We start from the raw sequence: 11104 nt of genomic DNA on the forward strand, positions 1-11104 counted from the left end.
CTGTCAAAATTTGCATGCAGTTGATTACTACCAAAAACCGTATTTTTGTAAAAAAATAATTGAAAATAGTATTTTTACAAATTAAAAAGTATTTTTGCAATTTTTTAAAAAAAGTGACAGTATTTTTGCAAAAATATTTTTAGGCTTGGGTATTTTCAAAAAAGACCATGATTTTATATAATTTTATTTAAAAACACCATCAAACTTTTTAAAGATTCATAAAAAGTACCTGTTAATTAATTCTTTTCGCAAAATTAAATTTTACAGTAATAACTCAAACTCTTGAAAAAATATATTATTTTAGCGAGTTTATTATTTTATCTGAGAGTATAAATAAACTGCCTCCATTATTTTGAAATCGGAAAAAATATATACATTTTTTATTGTGATTATTATTTTATCGGTAATTACTTAATCGAGGTTCAACAGTATAAGTCCCGTAAATTTGATGAAAAAAAAGTCAATAATTTGAGTACCTCATTATGTTTTATTCATTGAACGATCGCCAGTTAAAACTGTTTTTCTTTAGATATTGAAATTTGTTTCATGTATATAAACTCCTCTCTAGTCCATAATCTAAACATGTATTTCGTTATCTGTATCGGCATGATCTAAATGTATTCTTCATATTAAAATTTCTTTACATTTATTATAATCTTTCTTGCTTCCGTTATAACGGATTCCTTTTACAGTGAAATAGAGCACATTTGTGCTCAGTCAAGTGCATCATTGATGAGCTGAATGGAGTATTCTGATCAGTATTTGATTAAATTTACATCAGCTACTTCGGATTGGATATTTTGGTACGGTTGCAGATCTGTACTACCTATACAAATTCTTCATTCTCAGACAATGCAATTGTGAAGTGCCATAGAATAACAGTACCAATGTACAGATATAGTACAGGCTTGTGTTCAGTTAAGTGCATCATTGTACCTGCTACTTAATAAAGCAGACGACGCAGAGACATGTGCTGGAGTAACATTTGGATCAGTTACAGTTAGCTGGCTTTGATCTGCAGATGAGCTGAATGCAGTATTCTGATCAGTATTTGATGTTGATCCATCAACACTTTCGAAAGCTGTCATATCTGTAAATGTCCAGTCTGTAAGGTATCCGGGCTTTGTAGTGACTGTGCTTACTTCCATGTCTCCTGATAACATTGCCACCACACGAGACATTGGCGGTCTTATATTTGGTGATGTTTGAGTGCACAAGAGTGCCAGGTCTATAAGCCTTTTAACTTCATCGTCATTGAATGCAGACAAACTCGGGTCAACTAGATCAATATCACGGTTATCCTCGTGTAGTTGCCAAGCCTAAAAAGAGATAAAAGTTCTGTCACTACACCTGATTGGCTAATATGTGAATTCTCCTAGAAAAGGCTTCAGATTTTATTTCTCCCTAAGCTAGAGCGTTAACTATATGATCCTATTGGGGTCTTCATCTAACATCTTAAGGTTTTAGATGAGCTGGTTACTCAATAGAGTTCTTAAAACATATGCATAGTTAATAGCTACAATCAAAAAATCCTCTGTTGAGTCATAAGAGCAACAGAGAAGATAGGTAAAGTAGAATTACCCATTCCAAAAGATAAACGCGTTCATCTTCTAACGTTGAGTCAGAATTGGACCTTCCGCTAACAACTTCAAGAGCGACGACACCAAATCCAAAGACATCAGCTTTTTCAGTAAGATGTCCACGCATAGCATATTCTGGTGCAAGATATCCACTGGAGTAACAAGAAATATATTAAAAACAATGACTCCATATACTGTAAAAAATGCACAACTGTCGAATCATACATTGTTCCTGCAACTCGAGTACTTATATGAGTCTTTTTATCATCGTAAAGCTTGGCCAAGCCGAAGTCTGAAATTTTGGGTGTAAGATCAGAATCAAGCAAAATATTGCTTGCCTTCACATCTCTGTGTACAATTCGCACTCGTGATTCCTCGTGAAGATATGCAAGACCACGTGCCACTCCTAGGCATATTTCATAACGAGCTGACCAGTCGAGGAATAAATTCCTCTTTCCTGATTCATCCACAAACAATTTAACACTTTCTAAATTTTTGTCCATTACATGTGTAAGAGCTGCGAGTCTGCGACTGCTTACCAAATAACGCTTGGTCAAGACTGTTGTTTTCAAGATACTCGTAGACCAGCAGCCTCTTATCTCCCTCGATGCAGCACCCATATAATTTCACAAGGTTACGGTGCTGCACAGCAGATATCGTTGCAATCTCCGCAACAAACTGACTCTTTCCTTGGTGGGATGCTACTGCAAGTTTTTTCACAGCAACAACTCTACCATCACTAAGAGTACCCTGTTGATTAGAAATTTTAGTTATACTGCCATACTATAGTCCTAAATGTGGATAGATAGTTGCTTAATTACAATCGCAAAGGAGACAGGCGGCATTTTTACATCACAATTTATATATGAATTCATTTTTGTGAGATTTGTTTTCTATAATCAAGACGGGATTTAAAATATAGGGGCAGATACGATCAGTTTAGCCAATTTAATTACGATTGTTAACTACAAATGTAACTCACCTTGTAAACAGGTCCGAATCCCCCCTCCCCGAGCTTATTAGTGGTACTGAAGTCATCTGTTCCGACTTTTAGTTCTGCATAACTAAAGGTATAAGGCCTGGCGTCCATCCCCAGAAACTCTGTTATTTTGGCACGAAAATGAACAATAATTAATAAGACCTTGTAACAACAGGAACATATTCTGTAAAACTTAAGCATATAAGGATTAAGGACGCTTGAGAGCATTGAATGACAGCAAACAACGAAACCTCCCTGTCACGTGAAACATAGTTTCGTGCTAGCATCCAAAGAGTAGTTCCCAGTAATAGAAAACGATAGGCAGACTATGATATCAGACGTTTAACTGTTGTCGATATTACAAAAGTATATTTTGTGCCAGCACATTATAGGAATGGTTCAAGTATAGTGCATTTACACTATCATATAAAGAGCGGTCCAGTATAAGTATAGCACGAGACAGGAAGATAACAATATCAGATGTTAAATCAATGTTAAAATTTTAAGAATTCATATTTTGATCACTTTCCTTTATTACCTTCATCTTCAAATGTACTCCGCTTTTTTCTTCTTCTGATGAAGAAAAACGCAACAAATGCAGCAGCTAGAAAGCTTACAATTGTAACAGGAATGGCAATCCCCGCAATTAGACCTGTCTTGTTCTTTTTGGCGGAAGGATTGGCAGAAGGATTGTCAGGAGGCTTGTTACTAACGGTAGGAATGAAATCTGAAAGATTTGAGATCATGAGTGAAATTCAAAGAAAAGAAAAAGAAAAAGCAGGGTTCAAGCTACTTTGTTGAGTGTACTGCATTGTGTAAATTACCTGGAGTGGCACTGATTGCTGAAATCAAAGGTCCATATGTACCTGGAGCTGGTATACAACATGACCCTTTTCCAGCCCAAAAAAAATGGATTTCGATGTAATTTTCGGAAACCTGTACCTTATAATCTTTTATAGCTGGACGAAATGAAGCTCTAGCTTCCTTGCTTATATCAAAATCTTTAGAAACTCGGTTCCCCTGACACAAATAAACTAATGCATCAGATGTATAATTTGATCCAAAAAGGAATAAACCATAGTAAAAACGCCGCGAAAACCTAGGATATATTCTATGCAACCTTTAATTGCAAGGAACAGGGTTTTATAAGATGTCATATGCAGTTTCTTGGTTTTATAGGATTATTAATCAAAGTATCCGAAAATGAACATACACATACCTGGATATATATATCAAAAATCCGTTTCCCGACACTCTTCCAAGTTGGAGGATTTGGTATAGCTGTCTCTGCAAACTGAAGTTTAACAGTATAGTTACCATTCTCAAGCCCTAAGCCATAGTACCGCAGGGATCCACCAGAAGTTCGTGCTGTCTGGAACAACTTTGGATTCAATGCGTTTGTAAATACTTGAGATGAAGATGTGTTTACAAAATCTAGACTATCAGTAGATGAACGTAAACCAGCATTACTGACAGCCCATCTATTTGATGTTGGAACATAGTATGTGGCAGGACCAAGGGCCTTGTTGTCTGTCTCGTATACAATGTTGTCTGAAGTCTTAATTGATGAACCACCACACTTAATCGAAAAGTTAAAATCTGTATGATAATGCAACACAAGAAATGATCAAAGAAAACGTGTACCAAAACACACAATCATACTAAATTTTCTATGTACTCATGTACTAGTTAGAAAATTTGATATTTTCTGTTTTCAGCATGTATAAGATACCAGACTAAAAAGATTATGCTGCACCTACATCTTGGAGTACCGCGATTGCAAGGAAAACCCCTCTGAAGACAGTTCAATCCTGATGGCAGAAATCTAACATCCGAGAATGCACAAAATGTGACTAATCTGTAATCTATATGCAGGCACAACTATAAAATGTGACGGCAATAAAGAAATATGCTGATTCATGATTCTGATTATCCAATTACATAAATATTTTATATATATGTCTGGTATGCTATTCATATTAAGTATAACACTGGTCTACATGAACTACTGTCCTTCTTGATTCTTGTATATGAGGTGTGTTATCACTCCATAGATGTAAAATATTTATTTCATAATGACAACATACTATTAACAATCTAAGAAGCATAATTATGAATTTATGATGCATCCGAGATAGCAAAAGGATAACTGTTAATAAAGAATCAGAGTAGGAGAAACTAGTGCATTATGAGAATCACCTGCTATTTGATCCTTCAATTGTGAAGTTGTTGACAACAAAATTACTGCACATTACACCATATGCTTTCGTAGTTAGTTTGGATTATCACAGTTTTCGTGATTATTAGGTATAACGATGGTAATTATGGAGCAGTAAGGAAGCCAATATATTTATATGTACATACAGTTGTATGTTTGATTCGTTGATCCACGAAGGAAATGTCCCAGATAGATCATTGTAGGACAAGTCTCTGCAGAAATTTGAGGTTGTCAATTATATTTCCACCCGCATATAACTAACAGTGTTAATCTTCCTCAACAACATAAAATCTATTGTCACTCTCTAGATATTGTACTGACAATCATAATTCTACACATTATAGGCCAACGTGATCAGGCAGATAATCATTTTGAAGATAACTACAAGTTTTTCTCTTTCTTTTATATATTAAACGGTTTCCTCTAGCATAACAGACTGCACAAACTTCTGATGTATGATAACTAATTTATGTTCCGACCAAATATTTAATTTACAGACTGGCCCTTAACCATAATAATCCCTTCTTCTTTTGAAGTTTAAAATTGATCTATGCACTTCTATCGTGTTAAACATGAAGCAGGGCCACGCAAGTTTGGCACACTATTGCTTCAAAATGGAAAGAAGCTGCCTATAATGCTGCACTTGGTAAAGATAGGGGATGAAGTTCAAAAGTGAAAGGATTGCATAATTCTTCTATATCTAGTAGGTAGAGAAACAAGAAAAAAAGGAAAGGTCAATGGTTAGGATTTCGAACTTAGCGGTTAAGTGAACCACTTATCTCCTTGTAGCGGGTACAGAATTTTGTCAATAGGAAGACATCAAATAAGGGATCTCAATAAATTAAGCTCATAATAGCATGTGTGCGCATTAAGATAAGGATGTTAGGTAAATGTGAATTGTTTTATCCTACCTTTGGAGATTAATAAAATTTATTATGTAAAAGACTAGGATCAGAATACCAAAAGAGATACTAGAATTACTCAATAGTTGATGTAGGGACTCTGATTCTCTTAAATGGCCAACATTTGACAGAAGCTTACTCACATATTCTTGAGAAATTCACTCTTCTGCAGAGGCAGGGTGCCGGATAACCTGTTATTTCCAAGGAACCTGACAGAAGAAAAAGAAAAGCAGGCTTCAATTCTACAAAAATTAATGAACTGAAACACTAAGCAATTTATCATAGATCATGATTCAAAAAAGAATGACATGGAGATATGTAGTACAAATATTGAAGTGAACTCAAATTGAATAGCGAGTCTGGAATCCGTCCACTGAAGTTGTTGAAGCTCAAATCTCTGAGAAAAAAATATTAAAATAATTAACATCCATGGAAAAACTATAGATGCTTAGTAATATCCATGATTACATATGTGACACTTCTATTCTATATCATGGATTCAGTTTCCATTGGTTGGATTTCTCTGGCATATTTTAAGGTAAACTTTGGAATATAATTGGTACACGCTTGAAGTTGATGTGTCGAGAAGCCAACATGATCATCATAAAGAAAGAAAATTCAAGTTTCAGTAAGATTAAAGACACTTGCAGTTCTGATGAGCAACTGAGAACATGACAAAAAGGAGCAATGGTCCTAGGATTGATATCTTGCAGATGTGTTACTTCAACAAGTCTACTGTTCCATAAAGGGCTTCATATTTTACTTTCAGATTTTAGATTGTCAGGACAAAACCAAGTCTTATCTTGGAATCACTGGCCCCGAAATTCCATGTAATAATCATCCAACATATAACTTACAGTTGATTCAAATTTTGATAATCACCAATGTTGGAAGGGATAGAACCAGAAATATTGTTATTCCGTAAAATTCTGCCACAGGGCAAGAAAAGAAGAATTCAGACATAGCACATCATATTATCATTATTGTTGAATTGTCGCATACTAGAACCTTGAACCAATTTCCTTACAAGACAGTCAGAGACTTCAATTCTTTGATGAATTCCAGTGTCGAGCTCCCATTCAATAAGTCACTAATTCTCCTGTGCAGTACAATTTTGAAGGTCCGCAGAAAAGTAAGGGAAAGCAGATAACAGATATCTAATTATTAATAACATACATTGTGATATTAATGTGTGTGTATAAACAAAGATATACTGAGCCAGCACTCACAAGTCTGTCAGTGATGTCAAATTGGAAAGTGCCATAGGTATAGGACCTTCAAAAGAGTTTCCCTGAAACCACCTAAACAAACACCAGGATATGTCTAAACGTTAAGTTTACGATACCATATTTAATAAGCAAATTTTATCTTCATAGAGTTCAAGTTGAGATGAATTTGCCAGTTTCCAGCATCACTAGAATGGAATAAGAAGAAATAAATCTTACATTTCTTTAAGATTTGACCAATTCCCAATAAAGTCAGGTATTCTCCCTGTGAGTTCGTTTCCAGAACCATGTCTGCAATCACAATAGTTACTACTTGTGAACTAGATTAAAAAACACGTGTCATGGTAGTCATCTTAATTTTGCTCTGATAATATTAAATAATTACTGAGGATCTTACACAGTAGCCAAATTTCGTAGACTAGCATATGTTGAAGGTATTGGACCGCTCACTCCAGAACTATCAAAGTAACTGGCAAGATGAAGAGTGCTAATGTGAGTAAACGGTGTAATCATCCAAAGTGATGTTCTGTGGCCTGTGCCTTTATAGCATGAAATATAAGCTCTTGCAAAAGTGAAATTGGCAATGCATAACAAGGGAAATGCAACTGTTACATTAGCACTTACATTTGTTCTAACTTTGTAAAACTCCCAAGCTCCGGTGGCAGAGGGCCACTAAAATTATTTCCGCTAAAAGAACTGCAATATTAACCAGTAAGACACATTTTACCAACCTGCAAAGAGTCTAACTAGCTTCAAGGAAAATATATAACTAAATATCTATTTTTTACTGTTAAAATGAACCAGACCGTACAATATTATCATATCAGTAAGCTTCCCAAGTTCCTTTGGAAGTTCCTATAGACATTGTGTAAGGTATCAGAAATCTATAAGATTTTCACAGATGCAAGAATATAAATCAATAAGAAATGTGCTCACAAGTACTGCATGATAACTAAATTTCCAACAGATGCGGATAAGGGACCTGTCAAGTAATTTTGGCGCAAATCCCTGCAATATATACATGAAGCGAAGAAATGTCACTGTTGGCATGTCCACCTTGTGCGACATTTGTGTGTGTTCGTGGGCACACTATAGCTTAACAGCTGTTTCATACTTCACTGGCTAGGTTAAAAAACTTACAGATTCATGAGGGAAGTCAAATTCCATAGCTCTTCAGGGATGACACCGACAACATCCAATGCATTAACCTTCCTGCAAGTATCTCGGGATAAAAAGAATATACATTTCACTGTCTTGTAGCAAGTAACAAGAAGTTGCAGTACTTGTGAGCTTAACAAAACTAAGGGATTATATGTGTTGATGAAGTTGATAAAGAGAGGACATACAGCTGGGTAATGTGGCAAGTAGTAGAGCCACAGTCACATTTAATGCCCGGATTATCTATAGCAGTTGAACCAATGGCAGATCCACTGCATAATTCTCCACTTATATTCCAGTTACTCGATGCCGAAATCTTCCATTTGCGAAAGATGGAGTTCAAGATTTTCCCTGCTTCAGTAATAGGTAACTTCGTCGAAAATGTATTTTTAGCCTCAATAAACAAAAAAACTCGCAAAATGAATATAATTTTCCGGTCCTCGACATTTTCATTGTCGAGGTTTAACTTATTGAAATGATGTTTTAGACGTTTTTGAATAATTAGACTTTATGACTTACAAATTAGAAATTAGTACTAACAAATCTCGCCGAATGACAAAAAGGGAACTAAAGCTGGGTGTTTTTAAATCCGTATTTCAATTTAAATTTTAGATAAACGGATTTACTTATGACCGCTCGTTCACAAAATTATTAACAAAAAAAATAATTTATTAATTACTTTGACCATATAAATGATCCATAACTTAAATGTCACCGGCAAATTACCTAAACTAAACAAGTGGTAAAAATTTAACATCTAATTTCTCAAAAGACAATTATAAACAAACAGGCTTGTCACTAACACAAATTTCAACTTGATATAAATAACATAAATTTTGTCAGCTTTGAAAGTAACTTTAGCTTAGTTAAATCTTACATACCAAAACAATTGTTGCCTTTTGCTTATTCTACACATGAATGTGTCACTCTCAATTAGACAATAATTAATGCCATTAATGAAAAGTCTAATACTGTGGTAGAGGGGACCAAAATGTGATGATCAGTAATTAATAATTACATGAAATAAAATTACTCACATGGACGGTAAATAATTTAGCTATAAAATAATATGAAAATTATCAAAACAAAATGGGTGATGGTCCAAGTAGGCCCATTCCCAAATTTAATGACCCTAGGTGTCCCATTTTAGTGCCCAAAATATCCCGCAAATACGTATTTGGGGCTCGTATCTTCTAATTATATACACACTGTCAAAAATGAAAAAAAAAAGATAATTTTTATTTAGCAAAAAAAGGAAAATGCTTGATATACAGAATAATGTATAAAATTTTGTATATAATGATATGTGATATGTTTTAATTGGAATGAGTCTCATGTATTCACATCAGCAAAACTAAACTAATTAAAACATGTCATATCAATTATCATGTCATTATGTACAAATTTTTTGTACAAAATTCTGTACAGCCCCCTCGCAAAAAAAGGAAGAAGAAGGTAACTTAATTGTATATATCACACATCAAATATGTGTAAATATGGGTTTTGTAATGCATCACACTTCCAAAATTCTATTCCACTATCCGCTATATGCTGCAATATAATCGAACCTTACACCGATCTCAGTTTTCGTCACTAGACTAGAACTTCTCATTTTAGCCTGAACAGGTACATGTATATATCTTTGTGTGTGCTCTAGTATAATAGCATGACAAGGGGAGAGAGAGTGTACGTACCTTCTTCTGGATCGATAGTTATATTTGTTTGAGATTGAGCTATTACACCAAAACAGAAGCTTAAGAAGATGAAAATGACAAGCTTATACATATTAGCTCCTCTCATTTGGCTTTGCTTTGTTAGATACAACTGAAGATACTTGATGAAACTTAAGCACCTGTTTACAAATGAGTGGAGTAATGAGACACAAGTGGACTGTTAGATTTTACTCAGGACTAGGAGACAAAAGTCAACGTTTTAGTAGTCTTTTGAAAAGTGTACCTAAAAAATTGAGTCAGGAAGAACAAGTCAAATATTTACTGTTATTTTCGTAATTTGACACAAAAAAATATAATCATGAAATCGAATTTTAACACCAATATTAGTTATATTTTATATCCAAATAATTTTTCATTTAACTAATTTTTTTCTCTCTATATTAGATTTTATAGAAATGACATCATTTATAGCATTAGGAGCAAGTCCAATTAGAGATGTGCTAAAAAACCCGATCCGATTAAAATCCGGTCAAAACCCATCCCAGAAAAACCGGATCCGAGCTTAGGGCCTCGACGACCCTATATTTTTAGACAGAACACGGTCCGTCCCGACACGATTAAAAGCCCAGGCCGGCCCGGTCTTTGGCCGACCCGATTATTCTCATATATTTCCTTATATATTTATGTATTTATATTTATTATAAATATTAATAATACTTTAAATACATATATATTTACATATTCGTGACTAATAATACTATTTATATACTTTATTGTATGATTCATGAAAGAATATATAACAAGTACACTTTCTATATTAGGATAACATTTATAAAACGTAATATTCAATAAACATGTTCATTTTTTGCCGAAATTAAATATTTTCATAAAATATTCCATGCAAATTAATACATTTTTACAATGATTTAGCTGCTAACATATATAATCTTCAGAATCTCAAATAAAACTCGATCCAATTTAAATTACAAAAAGGTCTGACCCGATCAGACCCGACCGGAAAAAAATCACGGCAAGACCCGTCTCGAGGGCCTAAGCGGGCTCTGGAATTTCTCGGAAAGCCCGGCCTAACACGGTCAAAGTGAAGGCCCGAAAAGTTCGGCTCAGTCAAAGCCCGAACTTTTTAAGGCCCGATCAAAACCTATCTCGGTGGACTTTTTGTGCATCTCTAAGTACAATGCAATGTTATCCTTTGTGCTATTGCTATATTATAGCACAAAATGCAAAAAAACTCAACTACAAACGAGTGTTATATTTATATATGTTGGAAGTTGTCCCACATCGTTTGTGAGAGGGGCAGTTTGCTAGCATATATAAGCAGCTAGACAACTACAATTAGTATGAGGCTTT

At 34.5% G+C, this 11104-nt stretch overlaps 1 protein-coding gene across 1 annotated transcript; it reads right to left on the reverse strand.

Moving 5' to 3' along the window:
• Nucleotides 1-603: 603 nt before the first annotated feature.
• Nucleotides 604-9933, reverse strand: LOC141692265 (putative LRR receptor-like serine/threonine-protein kinase At1g56140). The gene is made up of 24 exons (XM_074497007.1): nucleotides 9758-9933; nucleotides 8252-8414; nucleotides 8046-8117; nucleotides 7842-7913; nucleotides 7717-7760; nucleotides 7530-7601; nucleotides 7303-7374; nucleotides 7125-7196; nucleotides 6909-6980; nucleotides 6707-6778; nucleotides 6537-6608; nucleotides 6005-6076; nucleotides 5823-5888; nucleotides 4924-4989; nucleotides 4759-4803; nucleotides 4320-4384; nucleotides 3779-4158; nucleotides 3384-3579; nucleotides 3098-3286; nucleotides 2563-2681; nucleotides 2120-2330; nucleotides 1806-2037; nucleotides 1582-1732; nucleotides 604-1319 (listed from the first exon to the last, which is right to left on the reverse strand). Exons 3-24 carry the CDS (start codon nucleotides 8070-8072, stop codon nucleotides 915-917), a joined length of 2772 nt encoding a protein of 923 aa, XP_074353108.1. The 5' UTR covers nucleotides 8073-8117; nucleotides 8252-8414; nucleotides 9758-9933; the 3' UTR covers nucleotides 604-914.
• Nucleotides 9934-11104: the final 1171 nt, after the last annotated feature.

Source organism: Apium graveolens, chromosome 10 (assembly GCF_009905375.1).
Source record: "Apium graveolens cultivar Ventura chromosome 10, ASM990537v1, whole genome shotgun sequence".
Lineage (NCBI taxonomy): Eukaryota > Viridiplantae > Streptophyta > Magnoliopsida > Apiales > Apiaceae > Apium > Apium graveolens.